This window comes from Aulonocara sp. 'chitande type north' Nkhata Bay, linkage group LG3 (genome assembly GCF_057382095.1).
Source record: "Aulonocara sp. 'chitande type north' Nkhata Bay isolate Kocher_YH1m ecotype deep benthic linkage group LG3, A_spYH_male_GT1.1, whole genome shotgun sequence".
Classification (NCBI taxonomy): domain Eukaryota; kingdom Metazoa; phylum Chordata; class Actinopteri; order Cichliformes; family Cichlidae; genus Aulonocara; species Aulonocara sp. 'chitande type north' Nkhata Bay.
The window spans coordinates 1,248,121-1,268,947 of record NC_141346.1 but is presented as its reverse complement, the minus strand read 5'-3'; the positions used below and the strand labels follow the sequence as shown (position 1 = coordinate 1,268,947).

At 42.7% G+C, this 20,827-nt stretch overlaps 2 protein-coding genes across 3 annotated transcripts in view; both read right to left on the bottom strand.

The window, feature by feature from the left end:
* Positions 1–14,279, bottom strand: part of LOC147333425 (H-2 class II histocompatibility antigen, E-S beta chain-like) — a 32,297-nt gene extending 18,018 nt beyond the window's left edge. The window contains exons 1-6 of one of the 2 annotated variants that reach the window (XM_086267455.1): positions 14,176–14,279; positions 13,743–14,012; positions 7,542–7,755; positions 7,349–7,416; positions 7,145–7,270; positions 4,946–6,362 (exon numbers count right to left, since the gene is read on the bottom strand). In XM_086267455.1, the coding sequence (XP_086123581.1) occupies positions 6,337–6,362; positions 7,145–7,270; positions 7,349–7,416; positions 7,542–7,755; positions 13,743–14,012; positions 14,176–14,230 (759 nt within the window). In that variant the 5' untranslated portion in view covers positions 14,231–14,279 and the 3' untranslated portion in view covers positions 4,946–6,336. Of the gene's footprint in view, positions 1–4,945; positions 6,363–7,144; positions 7,271–7,348; positions 7,417–7,541; positions 7,756–13,742; positions 14,013–14,175 lie in introns of those variants that run through there. The other variant, XM_086267461.1, reaches the window with a different exon arrangement.
* Positions 14,280–16,288: 2,009 nt separating this feature from the next.
* LOC147333424 (HLA class II histocompatibility antigen, DR alpha chain-like) lies at positions 16,289–19,278 on the bottom strand. The gene is made up of 4 exons (XM_086267589.1): positions 18,899–19,278; positions 18,572–18,820; positions 17,819–18,100; positions 16,289–17,673 (listed from the first exon to the last, which is right to left on the bottom strand). Exons 1-4 carry the CDS (start codon positions 18,945–18,947, stop codon positions 17,543–17,545), a joined length of 711 nt encoding a protein of 236 aa, XP_086123715.1. The 5' UTR covers positions 18,948–19,278; the 3' UTR covers positions 16,289–17,542.
* Positions 19,279–20,827: the final 1,549 nt, after the last annotated feature.

Genomic DNA, 20,827 nt, shown 5'->3' with positions numbered 1-20,827 from the left:
AAAGGTCATAAAAGCAGTGAAAATGTAGTTTTTACAGAATAAAATGTGAACAGGCAGGACTGAGGCTCAAAGCCTCAGTGTGTAGCTGTCCATACCTCAACGTTACAAAAGCACAACTACTGTCCACACCCCAACCACACCTCACCTCACAGTAAATGATCATTTCCATTTCAAGCATTTCCAAATAATCATGTTCCATACTGCCAGTATAAATATACACAGTATACTGCCATCACTACAATATACATGTTTTACACACTCCTTTTGTTGTTGACATTTACAGGCTGTGTGCAAAATGCCACACTCTTCAAATTCATGCCAGCTATTATTTTTACGTCCAGTAGGTGTCCTGCTAGAGCAAATGAAGCTTCATGAAGCTTCGCGTTGGGGTGAACCAATTGGATGAAAAGCTTCAGTGCTTCATGGGGCTTCATCTGCCCATCACTAGGTGTAAGCTAGCGAGCTAACTTCCTGCTAACTTCTAACTCTGTTAAATTTAATAACTTCTGTTTTCATGGATGCCTGGATGTTAAACTTAATTGTTATACCTGGTAAAGCAGCAACGCTGATGATTTTATTAAAGATGAAAGAATTTAGACCGTTTTTAACTCTCAGTGTTCGTTTGACTTTGGGACCTGAAGCAGAAGGAGTTTTGGACCCAGATTACTCCGCGAAGCTCCTCCCTACGGCAGCCGTAATGCTCTGACATCAAAACATTTTTAACAGATTTCTGCCCAAATCGGTTCGAAGTCAGTAAGCACAACCAGAATTCATACATAAGGCACACTCTCGATTTTTGAGAAAGTTAAAGGATTATAAGTGTGCCTTATAGTGTGGAAAATACATTATACAGAAGAAAAGAATATATCGCGATATATATCGTTACCGCACATGCTTCAAATTATATCGCGATATGGATTTTAGGCCATATCGCCCAGCCCTACTTTGAAGCACTGCTCCTCTCTAAAACAGCAATAAGGATCATTATTAGGCCATATGTAAATAACAACATAACTTTATAACCTAAAGCAAAATTGGGAAAAGTAAAGTCTGAAATAAGTCTTTATATTGAGGTCCATCAGTCAAACAATACTGTTTGGTCTGGGTCTAAACAGAGCGCATCGTGTTCCTCACTCTGTAGGTGATTTTCCTGAGACTATTACCAAGCCATTGGTTCAGACATGTGGATGACACCTGGGTGAAAATTAAATCTCAGGACGTACCACAATTCACGGATCACATTAACTCGGTGGACCGACACATCAAATTCACCAGGGAGGATATGAAAAGTGGCAGGTTAGCCTTCTTAGACTGTGAGATTTCCATCAGTAATGGGGGACATCTAAAAGCTGACGTGTACCGTAAACCTACACATACGGATCAGTATCTAAGGTTTGACTCTCATCATCCACTGGAGCACAAACTGGGCGTCATCAGGACGCTACAACACAGAGCGAACACCATCCCCACAGACACAGCAGCCAGGGAGGCAGAAGAACAGCACATCAAGAAGGCCCTGAGGAAATGTGAACTCTTGTTTGAGGGCGGAGTCAAGGAGGCCGTTTATGTGAAAAGGGAAAGACCATCTCTAAATCGAGGAGGGGGCCTAAGGGTACATCTGTCACCATCTTACAATGCTGTGATTGCAGCCATTCCCCAACTCTCTGTGAATGGGACTCATGGTTATTGATCAGTGGTCTTTGATCAGTGGGTTTTGGTCAGTGGTTGTTGATCGATGGTCATGAGAATTTGCATAATTAATATTTGTTTCATCCCCCCATCATACGCTGCCACTCCCTATATTCTATTGCACAATACTTTGTCACTTTCTAGAATCGCCTGCACTGATAGTTAAGTTATTTATTCTTCAGGATATAGTCTAAGGAGCTTGGAAAGAAAAGCGTCTGGACTTCTTGAGTTGCTTGAAGACGTTTCACCTCTCATCCGTGAAGCTTCTTCAGTTCTAAGGGTCCAGGATATAGTTATATTGTTTCTTCGTTAGAGTTATTTGATACTATATTTTGCACTATCCTACTTTAAATTACTGTATGCTACTATTCTTTATTGTATATATTGTATATCTTATTCATCTGTTCCTCTGTCTCTCTTGCTGCTTTGGGCATGTGTATGACAAAAGAATTTCCCTCGGGATGAATAAAGTTATTCTTATTCTTTTGCGCATGCGGGCTGCTTTGAGGGTTCACACTAGAACACGTTTGCTGTCACATTTTATTTGTAGTGTGAACAAGCAGCCAAAAATAAAAAGTCTGCCTTTGAGTAAATCTTATTATATTTGTGTTTGTCTTCTTTTAGATGTGTATGCAATGTTTGGATGTGCTGGAACTTCTCTAACTGTGTGGAAAACAACCATTTGTGATGCTATTCCCAATAAGGCTTTAAGGTGACATTTTTCACACAATTTCTGTTCCTTTATTAAACAAAAGCAAGCTTTTAATCTTTTCTATCTATCTTTTTGGAATTACCATCACTTTTTTTTCAGTTTTTTACTTTAGGATTTATGTTCCTGTCACAGTTGAGGATTGAGTGGACTCAGGCGCGGAGCTCTGAATATAGGCAGTGAGTTTATTTACAGTGAATAAAGGTTGGCAATAGCTAGAATGTGCAATAATAATAGTTGGTGCGTCCTCCTTCCCGTGCTCAGACCGTGCGTGGTAATGAGTGCCCGTCTCTCCTCCAAGTGCTTCCTTCGTCCCAGTTCCTAGTTGCACATGTTATACCCACAAATGTGTGATTGCATTTATGTGAATTAATTTAAGTAATTCTACTTTCAATGTAAGTGATATTTCTTTTCCTCCAAGAAGTCTAGTGCAAGAGGCAAAATAACATATGATAAAATGGCAAAAGGAGTCATGCTCCAGGCAGGAGACAGAGTTCTGGTCAGAACCCTCAGTGAGCAGGGAGGATCTGGCAAGTTAAGATCATATTGGGAGAGGGCTATTTATATAGTTAAAGAGCAGCTAGCAGATAGCCCAGTTTACGTAGTCCATCCTGAGGCTGGAGACCCAAAAAGAACCCAAACATTGCACCGCAATCTGCTGTTACTGGTAAATGACTTACCTGTTCAAGTCACTCCCCCCCAGGCAAAGCCTGTGATTGGAAAGACAACACGCAACAGACGAAGGATGGAAAGATCTACAGTTGCACAAAGACAAACAGACATGTGAGATAACTCTGACAGCGGTTCAGAGAGTGATTGCTCGGGGTACTGGCTAAGAGCACCTGTTGAAAGGACTGAGTAGGGATCTGGACCATGATCAACATCCTGCATCTCAGTCATACCAGACCAAAGAACCTATTAGAGTAACAACAAACACACACACACACAAAAAAAATATATATATATATATATATTGAACAGCCTCGAATCCCGCCGATCGTCATTCATCGAGGAGAAAAGACAGACAGTTAATCCACAGGAACTTCCTGGCTGACGTCAGTCTTTCAACGTGCCTCTCCTCCCCTCGGTGAATGTCGACTCCAGGGATCCTGCATCGAAGGACCAATTAATGATAGGTTTGTAGCTTATACCTATTCGCTGGAACGTTAAAGACAATATAATTACACAGCAAGCAAGACACGAAGTAGGCAAAGTTCTTCATGTTACTCGTGCACGGGAGAGACCGGACAAACGCCGTTCCTTCGCTTGACCCCACTTGCTCTCTCCGTTCTCCCGTAACACTGCTCTTTTATTGAGGTTACATGAATATGCATAGGTTCATTAACATATGACGTCTACATACACACAAAGAGTACTTTGCCTGTGTGTGTGTGTGTGTGTGTGTGCCAGGAGTCTAGCGGGTCCATCTGAACAAAGGGCTCTTATGCTTAAAGAGATATACGTGTGTTTGCTATACCATATATCAACAAAGAGAAGATAGGACCTCTCTTATGCTCCTAGGATGTGGGTGTGCATTCCCAAGCCTCTGTAGTCTGCTAAAGACCACAGTCCTATCACTACACAATTGATTGTACACCTCTAAGCATATATGGTTAAATATTTCTAAGCATAAATGACAATCAACAATACAAAACCTAACATATATATATATATGTATATATATATATATATATATATATATATATATATATATATATATATATATATATATATATATATATATATATACATATATATATATCTTTATAACGGAGGCACTAATCATGGCAGCACAGGAACAAGCTCTGAGCACAAGATCCATAGAGGCTGGGGTCTATCACACCAGGCAAGACCCCAGGTGCAGGCTGTGTAAAGATGCCCCAGAGACAATCCAGCACATAACAGCAGGGTGCAAGATGCTAGCAGGCAAGGCATACATGGAACGCCATAACCAAGTGGCCGGCATAGTGTACAGGAACATCTGTGCCGAGTATAACCTGGAAGTCCCGAGGTCAAAATGGGAGATGCCCCCAAGGGTGGTGGAGAATGACCGAGCTAAGATCCTGTGGGACTTCCAGATACAGACGGACAAAATGGTGGTGGCTAACCAACCGGACATAGTGGTGGTAGACAAACAGAAGAAGACGGCCGTAGTGATCGATGTAGCGGTTCCGAATGACAGCAATATCAGGAAGAAGGAACACGAGAAGCTGGAGAAATACCAAGGGCTCAGAGAAGAGCTCGAGAGGATGTGGAGGGTGAAGGTAACGGTGGTCCCCGTGGTAATCGGAGCACTAGGTGCGGTGACTCCCAAGCTAGGCGAGTGGCTCCAGCAGATCCCAGGAATAACATCGGAGATCTCTGTCCAGAAGAGCGCAGTCCTGGGAACAGCTAAGATACTGCGCAGGACCCTCAAGCTCCCAGGCCTCTGGTAGAGGACCCGAGCTTGAAGGATAAACCGCCCGCAGGGGCGTGCTGGGTGGTTTTTTTATATATATATTGTGGAGGTACGTAATAACGACAGGAGAGGTCTCAGTGTCTCACTCCAACTTTATTAACTGACTCTCAGAACTTCACATATAGTAAGCGCCAAAATCTACACCCCAACACTTCCCTTCAACTTGGGTGTGAGTGGAGCCACCTGGTGGTCCGCCACAATATATATACATCGATATTCACCTGTGCAGACTATGGAAGACACACTGACTGTGCCTGAACATGCACCATTCGTCAGCATTGAACAATTAGAAGAGGAAACCGGGAGAGAATGCTCACACCTGCCATGTTCTCTGACAGAGGAGATGAAAGAAATTCAAGTGGGTAGTGACAGTCTATCTGAACCCAGAGGTGAGGAGTGTGAAACTCATTCGCAGTCTAACTTACAGGTTCAACCACCGGGACATGTACAAACATTAGAAGGTCTACCCGTCACAGAAAGCCACGACAGTTTCTGACTTATGAATCATTGGGTAAGCCCTCAGTGCAGTCACATGCAGCAGGTAATATAGTTGGGAAAAGCACAGCACCACAGTTACCTGCCATAACCATACCATCATACACTGTATTTCCATACCCACCACTGGCAATTGTGCCACCTGTGTGTATGTCACAGTCACCAATGTACTGCACCCCATTACCATACTCACCATACCAGTATCACGCATCACTGGCCCCATCTGCATACACATCACCCCCACTGTTTGTTTCATAACTAGTTCTTGGACTGATAAGATAGGTTATGATAAGAGTTAATAAGAGAGTTTGAGAAAAAAAGGTTAAAAATGTCATGATTTTGTGAATGTAAGGAGTGAGAGAGGAAAACACGTACACACACACGCATATAAAGACAAAGGCAGGTTGACCGGTTGGGGCGCCGTCTGACCCTGACAGTTCCTCTGTGACAGCAAATGCTGAACCGGTCCAGCAATATTTACCCAAACTATTTAACATGTTTGATTCATTTAATTTTAGCCATAGGTTGTTAGGCTTTTGAGCCAGGTCATAACAAATGTATGTTTACGTTTAATATTTCAACATTAAAGACTTTTTTTTACTTGTTTTAGTAATCACTGAATGCATGTTTCAAACACTTCAGTGTTAAACGTTTTGTTGTTTCAGCTGTTTGAACAAAGTAAGTTACTGTCTGAATATGTCAGGTGAGATTCATTGTTGTATACAAACTGATATCCTGTGATTGATCACGGGGGAGACCGTGGCTCAGGGGGTTGAGAAGCTTATCTTGTAACGGGAAGGCCGCCGGTTCGATCCCCAGCTATCTCTGTCCTGGTCGTTGTGACCATCCCAGTGAAATAACAACCACCAACAACACTGAGATGGTCCTGGATCAGAGTCCAGACAGAGATCATCATCATCATCATCAGTCTGAACACAGGAAGCAGCAGCTTTTCATCAGACAGAACCAGGACCAGGATCCAGGCTCAGTTAGTGGGAACCAGAATGCGACCTGAAAGAACCATGGACACTGGTTTTAACAGATTGTCAATGGAGAGTTGTAGTCAGTATAAGCTTTTAATGATATAAGTTTGCATATGATAGCATACTCATGTTGACCTTTTGATGACTTAGACTGTTGTTCAGTACAAGACTTGTTCTGTTCTCTTTTATTAGTTTCTTCCCACAGCGACAATAAAAGCAGAACAAGCAGTTTCACTCCCTACCAGGAAGAGGACTCGCTTCCCCGCTCACACACTCACACACATACGCATCAACATTCCTCTGTCTATGAACAGACATATTTACTATTGTATTACCCTTGTATATAAATAAAGACAAGAGCAAGAATAGAGCGCACATCACAGGGCCCCCACTCTGGTGTGAGCGCTCTGTGACCGCCCTTGCAAGTAAAATCTGCAGCGTGTGTGTGTGTTTCTACTCTCTGACTCTCAGCTGAAGAAGTGTCTTAGAATACATCTCTTGACACAGATCAATGGCAATGATTCAGTAAAGTTTCATGTTTCAGGGCCTGAACCAGGTCTGAGAGTCCTCCAGAAACAGTAAAAACCTGTGTTTGAAACATTAATGTAACTAACAGGTGTCTGAAAATAAACAGCAATGCTCTAAACCTGCCTGAAACATCAATATATTAAAAGAATGCAGATCCAAACCAGTTTTAGATTCATGTAATGTGGTTTGAGATTTAGTCTGGTCTAAACTGGTATGAACTGATTTCATCCTGGTTCTAAACTGGTTTCAGGTATGAACTGGTCTGTGAGTGGGAGTTCTGACCTCGGGCCTTCCTCCTGTAGTAGATGAATCCAGCCAAAGATAAGATCAGACCCAGGATCAGTCCTGAGGCTCCGATGGTGAGCTTGTTCCTCTCTGACTCAGGCATGGACGATTCTGAGGAGGGATCTGAGTCACACAGGTGAGAGTCAGACAGGTAGGTATGTACAGGTGTGTACAGGTGTGTAGATACAGACAGGTATTTACCCCAGTCAGTGATCAGAGGTTTCTCCAGGCTGGCGTGCTCCACCTTACAGGAGATCTTCTCTCCAGACCTTCAACACAAACATCAGTGACTCTCAGATCTGGACTTTAAACTTTTAAACTTGCAGACCTCATGATAAAATTTGTTCAGGTTTCATTATTAGAAATGACGCTCCTGGACCTGATGTGGACTCACCTGGGTGTGTACTCCAGGTGTGAGTGGGTCTGGTAGTACCAATCACCATCTGCCATCTCCTCAGTGGAAGTGACATCAGCGCTGACTTCCTGTCCATCTCTCAGCCAGCTCACTTTGATGTATTTGGGGTAGAAGTCATAGACGCTGCAGACCAACATGGCTTGATGGATACCAGAAGGAGGCGTACTGGAGTGAAGTCTGACGTACGGCTTAGCTGAAAGACATTATGAGTTTCTGTCGTTGGTAATATCATATCATCAGGGATCTTTGTATTCATGTTTAATAATAAAGATACTGTCACATATAACCAGTCTGACATCAGATGATGAATCAGCTGTGAGGAGAAACATCATCAGGCTGTAAACATCATTATTATAAAGTAAGACATGCAGAGCTGTATGTGCTGGAAATCTACCAGACTTGAACCTGGATCAGGTTTTATTAATATCCAGTGAAGTGCTGACTCAGAGTGACATCAGTGTGAACCATCAGTGAACTGATCCTCCTGCAGATCAGCTGCTGTGGTTTGAAAGTAAAATCTGACACATGGAGACTAGATGATAAACTATCGCTATAGATCATCCACACATAGATGAACCCAGCCTGCTTTCACTCAGTTTAATATCAACATCAAGCTAAAGGACTGAATCCACAGCTGGTCCCAGTTTGAATTTCTGCTCATCCAGCTGTTTGATTCATGAGCAGAAATTATAAAATACAAATGACTTATTATTGTTAGATACTAGGGGTGCAACGATATTCGTATCGATATTGAACCGTTCGATACAGTGCTTTCGGTTCGGTACGCATATGTATCGAACAATACAAACTTTGTAATTTATTTTATCAACTTGTGTTGAGCGCTCAGTGAATCTGCGTTCGACTACTCCGCCTAGGCTGCACTGTCCAGCGCAGATCCACTGAGCGCTCAACACAGACAGCATCGTCAGAAGGAAGAGCGCAGGGCAAGCTAGCGAGACAGAAGTTAAGCTCTCCTTGCAACATGGACCTCCCCCACCCTCATTCAGATCTGGCGTTTGGAATTATTTTGGTTTTCATGTGACGTATGACCCTGAAGGTAAGCGAGTCATGGACTAAAGTAAAACAGTATGTTGGATGTGCCACGCAATGCTCAATTACATGGGTGGGAACTAGTGTGTTAGCGCAGTTAGCTCGTTAACGTGTTGGCCGTCTAGCCCCATGCACGGGGCAATCGGCGGTAGCTCGTTAACGGAGATTTGCCGTGTTGTGGCGTTAAGGTCATTTCAACGAGATTAACCTGAAAGCACTAGTGGGAACACAACGAATATGACTGCACATTTACGCCGACATCATCCTAGTGCAAAGACAAAGATGAGTGATTCCTCAATCAGATATAGGGCTCGCAATATCGCTAGCCCGACGTCCCGGGGCTAGCGATTTTTTCAGTCGGGCTACCAAAATCTATCTCTGCCCTGTCCGTCCGGCTATTGTAGGAAGGAAAAATATATGTCAATGCTTTTGCATTCTTTCGGAAATGTAGCTGGGTAATTATGTCATTGGCATCGGCGAGCCACTGTCAATATGTGACATATTGCAATCGCGTTTGAATTTGCGCTTGTTTTTTTGCTTTCACTTTGCTTTCACTTTGCACTTGTATTGACCACCACTGTGTATAGAGAGCGACAGCACTGATCTGTGAGTGATGATAATTTGTGCACCAATTCCTCTGACATCGTCTTATCAATCGTTAGCTTACTACGCAAACATGACAAGTGAAATCTCCCGCAGCAAGCTTAAACATGTGAGAGGTTGATCGCGCAGAGAATCGCTGACCTTATGTGAGTGCGTGTGTAAAAGCAGCAGGACATATATTTTAGTTCTGCTGAGCCAAATAAGACAGGTCAGGGTGAAGAAGTGACAGCCAAAGAAAAGCTTACCACAAAACGGAGAAGTTATGACAAATCAGACTATAAGGCAAAAAGAAAGTGCAGCTTTATGGTTTCATGGACAAAAGAATTTCTGTGGCTGCAATATGACGAGCTAAATAACCAGGGCTGCACATAAGTGGTCCACAGGTGCGCATTCGCTGTCAAAATAAAAAACACGCACAGTTAAAATATATATTTATAATTTTAATAAATGACAAATTAAAAAGGCATGAACTTTTTTTGTATCGAAAAAATATCGAACCGTGACACCAAAGTATCGAACCGAACCGAACCGTGAATTTTGTGTATCGTTGCACCCCTATTAGATACACTTATTTCTATTCACACTATGTTTGTGTTGAGGAGGAGATTGTGATTGTGGTGGTGAGCAAGGCCCTGAAAGGGGGGGGGGGGGGGGGGGGGGGTGTAATTCTAGTCAGTGTAAGGGCACATGCATGTGGATGGTGCTAGCTGCCATATAGTGCCTCAAGTGGCCTGTCTGGGTAAGGAGAGAAAAAAAATCAGTCAGAGAAGCCGTGCACGCGCTCTGGTGTGTGTGAAGCTGAGGAGAAGTAGCTGTCTCCCGCGTGTTGTCACGGGCAGCCACATTAAGAAAGCCTCACGGTTCGGCTGAGCCCAAAAGGGGTTTCCGTGAGGTCAGTGGAGCAGAAGTCGCAACTGCAGCAAGCTTAGACGGAGTTTCACTCCGTGTGCGAAGGTTGGCTTGTGTAGCCGCGAGCCGCAACTGGTGGTGCTGCAGGCCACCGTCGAGGTAGGTAGCATGGGGAGTTGGAGCGAGAGCTAACTCCAGCTGTGCTTTTCTTTAAGACCCTCCACCGTTTCCTGTTGGATTAGGCTGGGTTCGGAGCGAGGGAGCATAGTTAGCTGACTCACTGGGAGCTGACGAGCCGATGGGAGGACTTTAGCCATGACACTTAATGTGTCATGGCTAAACTTATCTAATTACTGTGTCAGAAAAGTAACTTAATTACTACATAAGTATTTAACTAAATACTTCTTAAAATCCATATAACCCTTGAGTGGACAAACAATAGAAATTAAACTCTTTAAATAATAAATACATTTTGTTAAAGACGGACACTCTACAGTACGCAGCGTAGCCTGCCAGGGCTGGACTGGGACAAAACATCGGCCCGGGCATGTTGACTGGAGACCGGCCCCCCAGGTATTAAAGCCATAAAGCCTTTGAATGAAAGCAAACGCTGTTGTGACAGTGATGCACAGTCTTGTTGGTATACATGTGTCAATCTAATAAACTTGAATCATCCTCCCTGTCCTGGTATTCTAAACAGGAAGTAGACTGTTGGTCGAGTTAACCTCCTGAACATCTACAACACGCGGTGGAAACCTGACATTAAGACAGAGAAGACTAGAGGTGAGACATGATCATTACTGATTACTGATGACAGATTTAGATATATTTTCATAAACCATTCATTTGCCACATCAATAAACAGCACGGCAGGGCAAAATATTCTTTCTAACATGGCAACCTTTAAAAAGTGAAAGGAAACAGAAAGACAGGTGAGAAAGAAAAACTTAATTGACTTTTGATGGCATTTTACACACAGTACTGGTGCAGTATCTAGAAAATGTGGGAAATACTGGCATCATATACAGTACTTACTTCTGAAGAAATTATGTACAATAATGGATTTCTATACATTTTACATCATTGATCAGATTCATGATTGAAGTAGCAACAGGAGAGGGAGGGGAGAGAATGAGAGAAGAAGAGGCAGCTGTGCAGCAAAGACACAGAATAACTCCAGCTTTGTGTATTTTTCATTGTAGCTGAAGTACCAGACAAACTGTTCCTTTTCACCTCAATAGAAACGCGTAATATTTTCTCTGAATACAAGAGACGATTCAGTTTTTTACGGGACGGTTGGCAACTCTACTAACTAACCTTATGAACAAGATAAAACAAGTTCAACATCAGTAACATCATAGCACCACCCAGCTGTATAGAAACGAGTTATTGTAACTGACAGTAAAAAGTCAGCACGACTAAAATAAACTCCACCTAAACTTGGTTTATATCTGACCCAGATAGACTGCAGCTCATAACTTCTTACCTGAAGTTCAGTTCACCTGACACTCGGACCGGCGGCCGCCTCGGGGCTCTCCTCCTGCCTCCCCTTTCCTTCATCCACCTGCTGGCCTCCATCACTTGCTAATGTTACTGAATCTGTAGAAGCTCCACCATAGCCACCACAAAACAACTGAGTTATTTTTACACACCTCCCAGCATCTGGCCAATCCACCACCTTTCAGTGTTTATACTGTTACGGAAAAAAAACAAAGAAAAAAAAAACCCATCGGCCCATTAAAAACGAAAAATCAATGGCAAATGCCCGGTATGCCCGATGGCCAGTCCAGCTATGTAGCCTGCAATCATTCTTTAAGCTCACCTTCAGGTGCTTTCTGTGCTGCTGAAGTAAAACCAGGTTTTGCTGCTTAGCAGGAGCTGCTGCGGTGTTATCCATGGATGATGAACAAGGATCGCTCAGAAGTGTTCGTCTATGCTCCGTGTCAGGCGCTTCAGTAGATTACTCGTGCTATTAACAGCAGCCGATAGTTTTTACATATTACTGTAATGTTCTTGTCTGCTTGTTTCAGAAAAGTGAAGAGACGGGAGTATGTCCATGTCATGAAACAGCCACTCGCTTCAGCCGAGTCAGACAGCTTCCGCTGTAGAAAACGACTGTGCAGCAAACTGGCGCGAAATGACGAGTAGCTGCACACAGCGATGTTAAAGAGCAGAGTTTACTTCTACGTTTAGAAGATAAATTAATGAAATTAAATAATGGTATTCAGCGAGTTTAATTATTTTACAATGTAACGCAAGTACATTGTAAGTAACTGTGATTAAAATACCTAAAAATGAACAGTAATCAGTTACTCTACTTTTTCAGTGGAAAAGTAATTTAATTACAGTAACACCCAACACTGTTTTTTGTCTAACCCAAGCTGCCTTGGAGTAGGGGCACCCTAGCTATCTGGTTGGGGTACAGAAAATCGGAGGGAAGGTAGGCTAGGCTGTGTTTATGTCTGATAGTATAGTATACTCCAGGCAGGCATCGTTTCTCAAGATTTCATCCTGGAGCCCCTCTTCTGTGCCTGTAGCAGCTAGACAGCTAAAACCATTCTTACAGAAGTAAGTATCAGGGTCAACTGTACTAGGGGGGGTCATGGACTCAGATCCCACCACCCTTTAGTCGTTCAGGGCAACCTGTGCGCCTCTTCACCCCTACATAGTGGGGCTAGAAGCCCCTTACATCAGGCGGTACCATCCAGAGCCTGCAGGGGGCGCTCTGTTAGTCTATTTGATCATATTGATCAACCAGTCACACACAGATGGGTCACAAAACAGCTGCTGGCTGATGGAGGAAAATGCTCTGCTCTCCGAGGTCACACCATGTCACTGCACAGAGAGGAAGTCACTCCTGTAAACAGCCTGCTCATCTAACACTCATGGTGCGTGTATGTGCACTCATAGATCATCTATAGCCCAAAGCAGAAGATGCAGAATCAGTTTTCAGTATCAGACAGCTTCCCCTCCACAGGAGGTCTGAGGTGGTTCTCCTCATGTTCCTCTGAGCTGCTGCTGCTGGACCTGATTTCATTCAAGTAAGTCAAGTTTAGTCATTGAGTCCTTTTCACAGACAAACAGTCACAAACCGCTGCACACAAAAGGCTGAAATAAATATGAACATTAAGTGCCAAAATAGTGAATATTTAATAAGACAAAATATCTGTGTGTGTTTCCTCTGGGTTGTAATGGGAACTTTACAATTGTTTCAGTATATTTAATCGCTCCACTGTTACACTGACTCATAGATCTGAGCTGTAATGTGTGCAGGTGTGAAGCTGCTACACAAGCTCGGAAAGTCAGAATCAATAAATAAACAGCAGACGGCCTTCAAACAAACATCAGTGTTTCTCATTTTTATCTGATTTTAAATAAATGAATTAGAAGATAAGAAGGAAAAAGTGTTTTATCAACCTGTCAGGCTGCTTCATGCTGTTAGAAATATTTATATGGAAATATTTAAAAATAGATATGAGCAATAATTCAGCTTAAAGAACAGCTGCAGTTTGCCTGTTTCACCAGCAGGGAGCGCCACAGACTGAGGTTAGAGTGTTCAGAGTCAGTGATTTATTACAGTTATTGATCACCAGAGTCTGACCTGCAGCTGTGAGTCCATCATGAGTGATTCAGAGTGAGGTCAACACCTGATGATGTCACACAGACCAGCACACTCACCTGATTTAGACAGAGCGTTGCTGTACCAGACACCAATGTTGTGTAGGCAGTACGTCCCCTTCTCAGTTTTCACTTGAGTCAGGTATGCACCACTGTTCCACAGCTCTGCGTTCTTCACTCCGTACTCAGTGTATCCAACAAACTTCCCCACATCGCTGTCAAACCTGTTGACCTCGATCTTGTTGTAATAGTAAGACAGGACGTACTGGATGTCCTTCAGCTCAGTGGAGTTAAAGTTACAGCGATCCACCGTATACATTTTGAATCCATCTGAGGACAAACACAACATCAGACTGTGAGCTGATCACACCTGCTGAGTACAGATGTACAAATAACTTGATCAGTGATGCATTTATTGATCACTGTACTGTTAAGTGATCAGTGTATCTCTGCAGTGTATTGATTAGTGTATTAATCAGTGTATTGATAGTACCTGTTGTGCTGAGGCTGATGAAGAGGAGGCTGAGGCAGAGGAAGGATGAAGCCATGTTCCTGAGTTCTCCAGACAAACTGACTCAGTCTGACTGAGAGCTGCTCTAAAAACAGAGGACAGGTCACATGACCACAGCGTCATCTGTTACCAGGAAGAGTGTGCTGCTTTAAAGCTTTAAAAGCAGAGAGCAGCACTCTGTGACGTCATCAGCACATTTCCTCTTTACTCAAAATCTCCTGTTTTCATTTGTATTCAGTCAGAGCTCATGAATCTAATTACCTGCCACCACATTAAATCAACCACTAATGCACTGCTGTAATAATAATGATAACCTCTCATATTAACAGGGGTCATATTTACACACCTGTCCTCTTCTTCTTCATTAATAATAAGTAATCCTCTCTTTCTCAGTACTTTTGATCAATTGAATTTACTGCATCACACTGTTTATACTTCCTGTCTCTTTCAACTTAAAAGGACAGAAGCACTCTTATTGTGAAACATTTCTGTGGAGCTCTGATGTTCCTCTGTGTGGACGGCACAGATCTCATGGATATTGGACTGAAAATGCGTCTCATGAAATCTGTTTCTTAGTTAATGTGCAGTGTGATGTATTATGTAGTATAGATTTATTTTTCAGTTTCAGGCTCCAGAGCAGCTGAATCACATTTCACTGCTACATTCAGAGCAAAGGTTCAGATGAACTTTAAATGTTTGTAATTCACATTTTCTGTTTAGATATTCACACAGACTAAATCATATTCAATGGAGACATTCAGTCAGAGTCTAACAGCACGTTTCAGCTCATAGATGTGTCAGTGATCAGACTGTTGACGAGGAAAAGAGTTCATCTCAACGTGATTGTCAGAGTCAGTGTAAATGCTGCTTCAGTCATTGGAATGTCAGATATTAAAACATGTTACAGCAGCGTTAGAAACATGTTGGATTCATTTCTACAAACACTCACTGATTTTTATTTAAACTGCTGTTATCAGCAGACTCACACACACACACACACACACACACACACACACACACAGACAGACACACACAGACACACACACACAGACACACACACACAGACACACACAGACACACACACACAGACACACACACAGACACACACACACAGACACACACACACACACACACACACACACACACAGACACACAGACACACACACACACACACACACACAGACACACACACACAGACACACACAGACACACACACACAGACACACACAGACACACACACACACACACACAGACACACACACACACACAGACACACACAGACACACACACACAGACACACAGACACACACACACACACAGACACACACACACAGACACACACACACACACACACACAGACACACACACAGACTCTTCTATTAGAATTAAAGAGCCTGTGTGTTCAATCTGAAATTGCTTTCAAATACTGGAATTCAATAATGTCATCTGGGACTCTCCTCAGCTCTTTCTGGGACAGTGGCGCGGCTGTGGGTCTTCAGTTGGTCATATATCATCGTGATGTTGTTTATTATGTTGCTCTTTTCTTCTGCTTGTTTTCTTTTTTCTTTCTCAACAGGTGATCCAGGTGATCAATAGATGTATTTTTTTGTCTGCTTATTTAGTTGGTTTTTGTTTTTTGCCCTTCTCCCCCGTCCCTCTTCTCAGCTCTTTCTCTTTCTTTCTCTTTCTTTCTCCCAGTCAAGTCTGTCCCGTATTCAGCAAGTGAAAATAAAATAAACAATAAAAGGTGAATCAAATGGACCATTACGGCAAGGCTGGGATGGTCAATTTGGTAAAGTAAATCTGTTGGGCATCTTTCTTTGCCTTTAGACAATCATTCTGATGCAAAAGAGCCAAACGGGACAGGCAAAAAAAAAAAAAGTAATGTCATCTGTGACCAATGAAATCACATGATTATACACAGGAAACATGAACCTGCTCAGACACTCCTGACTCAGCTCTGAGAAGCAAACCACAGAGAGTGAAATGGATCCATGAATATTTGTAAAGACACAGGAAGAACACTCAGATTTGTGGGTTTATTACTCTGATGTTTTTTATTGATACATGGAAATCTGAAACAGTTTGATAAACAGTGTTGGGAAGGTTACTTTTAAAATGTATTCCATTACAGAATACAGATTACATGCCCCAAAATGTATTCTGTAACGTATTCCGTTACGTTACTCAATGACAGTAACGTATTCTGAATACTTTGGATTACTTAATATATTATCATGCTTTTTACAACAACGTGAATGTACTATTGCTGTGATTTATTACTATTACTGAAGGTCCGCGACTCCAAACTGTAGTAAAGGGACCTCTGACTAATACTAGCCGAAAAATAGCTTTACTTTGTTGTGTGGGTCGACTTTGCAGCGAGAGACAGAGCGAGGCGTCGAAAGACTGCTCCAACGGAACTTATTGTTTTCGGAGGAAAACACGAACACGGTGTACAGTCGAGTCTTAATAGCTTACTTACAACTGGGCTCGTCAGGCACTCTTCTTGGCTGCAGTGGTTATTATTATATTTACATGCTTCCAGCTCCCGTTTTTCCTCGACAACTCGTACTTTTCCTTTTTCTCCCTCCCTCGCTCACAGACACATAACGTGTATGGCAGTCCATTCTCCCTGCAGCACAGACTACACTGCCCATGATGCTACATTCTTTAGAGCTATGCTTGTAGCATTCTGCCTGTTAGCTTAGCACAACAACAACAACAACGAAACCATGGCAACCGTAACGCTGCCGCCTGGAACAACAGAGCATAGCTGTCAAACAAACCCAAACAGTCCTGACCCGCAACAAAATGAAACAGGAAAGTACCGCAGTGTAATCCATTTATTTCAACAAAGTAACTGTATTCTGAATACCACCTTTTTAAACGGTAACTGTAACGGAATACAGTTACTCATATTTTGTATTCTAAATACGTAACGGCGGTACATGTATTCTGTTACTCCCCAACACTGTTGATAAACAAGGACTCATTATAGAAGTTTATGAACACACTGAGTTCAGATAAAACTGGTCTCAGTCTCATTAATTTGACTTTTGTCTCCTTTGTTTTTGTGGCAGGAAAAGGTTCCAGGTGGAATCTGCTGGATGGATGGTGGAGATACTCACTGTGACGAGGGAGCTTTAGTTTGCTTTGAATCCCAGAGTTGAACCTTATTGACACAGATGGTGACAGGACAGCTCATACAGGAGATTAACTTAAAGCAGGTGAGACAGGTAGACAGGAAGCAGAAGTTCATTACAGGTGAAGTCTGCACACACAACAATAACACACACTCATTATGAGCTCATTGTAGAACTATGATGACATCATCACCGTGAGCCAATCAGCTGCACTCGTTTCCTTTGACGAGGAAGAAGGTTCCAGCAGCCACACCGAGCAGACCGAGAGTCAGACCCACTCCACAGAACACAGAGGGTCCAACACCTGGATCAGAGCGAGCGGACGAATCCACCTCTGGAGACACAAACACAGACATGAACCTTCACATCTGGAGGCAAAGAGGAAAAACACACATCTGTCTCAAACTGTCAATCCTATTCTGATGAACACTAGGTTCAATCTTTTGTCAGTGCTCTGTGTTTAAATAAAGTTTTCTCACCATAGATCTTGGTCAGTGGTTCTGTCAGGGCCAGATGTTGCACTGCACAGCTGTAGATGTCTCCCAGCTGTGGGGTGAACTGCAGTCTGGATGTCTGTTTGAAGGTCCCATCTTTGTTGGGATAGGGAGTGTTGATGCTGGATCCTGTGACCTTCTGTCCGTTCTTGGTCCAGGAGACGTTGACAGGAGCAGGATAGAAACCAGTCACATGACAGATCAGAGTGTTATTCTCTCCAAACTCCACCTCATCTCTGCTGTAGATCATCACACCTGAAGGAGCATCTGTGCACAAACACATCAGGCAGAGGATCAGAGCGTCAGCAGGTGATCATGATGATAATAAACATCAATAAAACGTTCAGGTGTTCAGTCAGATGATGTCATCACTGTCTGTGTGAGAGAAGCTAGAGTGAGGTCAGAATCATGAAGTTAAACTACAGACAGACTCAGTTCAGCTTCAGAGGAACTAAGAGGAGGAAAAATAAAATAAACTGTGATCTGCAGTAAATGCAGAATACTGCATTCAGAAATACTGAAACATGAACACAAATATAAACACGTCAGTGTTTCTGTACACATGATCAGTCTGAATGTGCTTAAGGTGGAATTATTTCTTATATTTAATCAGGTTGAAGCTGGCTGTGTTTGATTGGACAAAGTAAATCAGTGCTGATGATGTCATCAGTGTGTTACTCTACAGAGCGTGCAGGTAAACACAGGTGAGGTGAGACAGGTGTTACATGTTGTATTTACCCTGTTCTGGAGGGAAGTCCTTCATGCCTTTACCAAAAAGCTTCATGTTCTCTCTGCAGATTTGTTGATCAGCCACAGCATATTCATAAGTTCCTTCCTGGTAAGTGATACGATCAATAAAAGGAGGCTGAGGGTCGATCATCTCCTTTTTGTTGAAGTCTGCGTAGGCAACCTCTTCACCATCCAGTCCATACATCTTCTCTCCATCAGAGTCTGAACAGCCAGTGACAGTAATGTCACTGTGCAGAGCTGAAACACATCAAACACTGATCAGTGACCTGATCAATGACCTGATCAATAAGCTGCTGTTTACAGAGACAAACTCACCATCAGCAGAGACACAGGAGAAGAAGAGGAGCAGCTCCTTCATCTTCATCAGCAGCTCTCTGACAGTTAAACTCTGTGTGTGGACTTCACAGAATGTGTGTGTGTGTGTGGACCTCACAGAGTGTGTGTGTGTGTGTGGACCTCACAGAGTGTGTGTGTGTGTGTGGACCTCACAGAGTGTGTGTCTGTGTGTGGACCTCACAGAGTGTGTGAGAGTCTGTGAGTGACTGAAAGTGCAGCTGAGCTCTAACACACAGCAGCCAATCACAGAGCTCACAGCTCATGATGTCATCAGTGTCCAGGCAGACAGCAGCTGGAGGTGAACATGATCTGACACACACAGCACCGATCAATAATCAATATTTATAGACTCTTCAAAATAAAGTTCAGCCAGATCAGCTTCCACACTGAGGATTTTCAAAATAAAACCAACTTTATTTTAATAAAATGATTCAGTTTGTTTAAAAACACTGTGAAATATGACTTTATGTGTTATTTAAATAGTTTCCAGTTTAAATCACACCTGAGTTCATGTGTGTTACTGTGACAGTGAGAGTCACAGCTGTGTTTGTCAGCAGGAAACTTTTACAGACACAAAAACTTTACGCCTCCATCATATGTTAGGTAGGTAATGTTCGTTAGGTAATGTTCAAATAATGTGATCATCCCAGTGTTTCCAGTGTGAGAGAAAGTACTCAGGGCCTTCAAGTTACACACTATGAAAGGCAGCAACAAGTTTAATGTTCAGAAACCTAAAGTCTGTATCAGCAGCAGGATGGAGCTAAAAATAAATGTTGGTTTCAGTTCTATGAAGCTTTGAGTATTTTGGATCAGTAGCTGCTGTGTTTGTTGCATCATATTGCTGTAACTGTTTATATGCTTTATATATTCTGAGCTAAGTTGATCTATAGTGTTACATCATATTCTATAAGGGGCGGGGCCATTATTATCAGGCCATCCTGATAATAATGAATTACAGTAGTCCAGCCTGGAAGTAATAAATGCATGAACTAGTTTCTCAGCGTCACTCTGAGACAGGATATTTCTAATTTTAGAGATGTTGCACAAATGGAAGAAAGCAGTCTTACATATTTGTTTAATATGTGCGTTGAAGGACATGTCCTGGTCAAAAATGACTCCAAGGTTCCTCACAGCGTTACTGGAGGCCAAGGTAATGCCATCCAGAGTAAGAATCTGATTAGATACCATATTTCTAAGATTTTCAGGGCCGAGTACAATAACCTCAGTTTGATCTGAATTAAGAAGCAGAGGAGGGTGATAAATGAAAACACAATAAAACATGTTCATAGAGCCAACCTTGATTGTTTGGATACTTGCATGTGTAACTGTCCTTAAAGACGACAGCAAGTCCTCCACCACGGTGACTGAAACAGGGGGCGCCCAAGTAGGAGCAGCCAGTAGGGCGCAGTTGGTTTAGCTTAATAACCTCACCATCCCTCTGCCATGTTTCAGAGAGAAACAGAAAATCCAACTTTGTTCCTGTGGAAATCTCATTCAGGGAGAAGGATTTGTTGGCGATGGAGTGGGTGTTCAAGAGGTTCCACATCAGCTTGTGGAAGTGGAACTAACAGCAGGACCAGCCACTGGTTTTGCAATGCAAGCTACGAGGGCACAGCAGTTTACAGGTAATTGACAGAATCCAGAAAATCAGACAAGAAGAATCCAGGCTTCAGTGGCTGTGAGTACGCATTTCCAACCAAATCCAGAAGGGTAACTGGCAGCAAAAACTCCAGACCAGTTGGGGAATCTCCGATCTAGAGGCTCATCTAATGTGTACCTGGATGCTGGCCCTAAAGCCTCTTTTCGATCTCTTCTTAGCCTGCACATTTCGTAAGTAGTAATAAGTAATCCAGGAAAAAGAGCAGACAAATGGTGGGGGAAAGTTTTCTTGAAACTGTTCTGATCAAC

Excerpts from the sequence above, each read along its gene's own strand:
- LOC147333424 (XM_086267589.1), bottom strand. The coding sequence starts at position 18,947 with ATGAAGATGAAGGAGCTGCTCCTCTTCTTCTCCTGTGTCTCTGCTGAT. Across the intron at positions 18,101-18,571 it reads GGACTTCCCTCCAGAACAGG|ATGCTCCTTCAGGTGTGATG; the intron begins GTAAATACAACA and ends GTTTGTGCACAG. Across the intron at positions 17,674-17,818 it reads ACCACTGACCAAGATCTATG|AGGTGGATTCGTCCGCTCGC; the intron begins GTGAGAAAACTT and ends TTGTGTCTCCAG.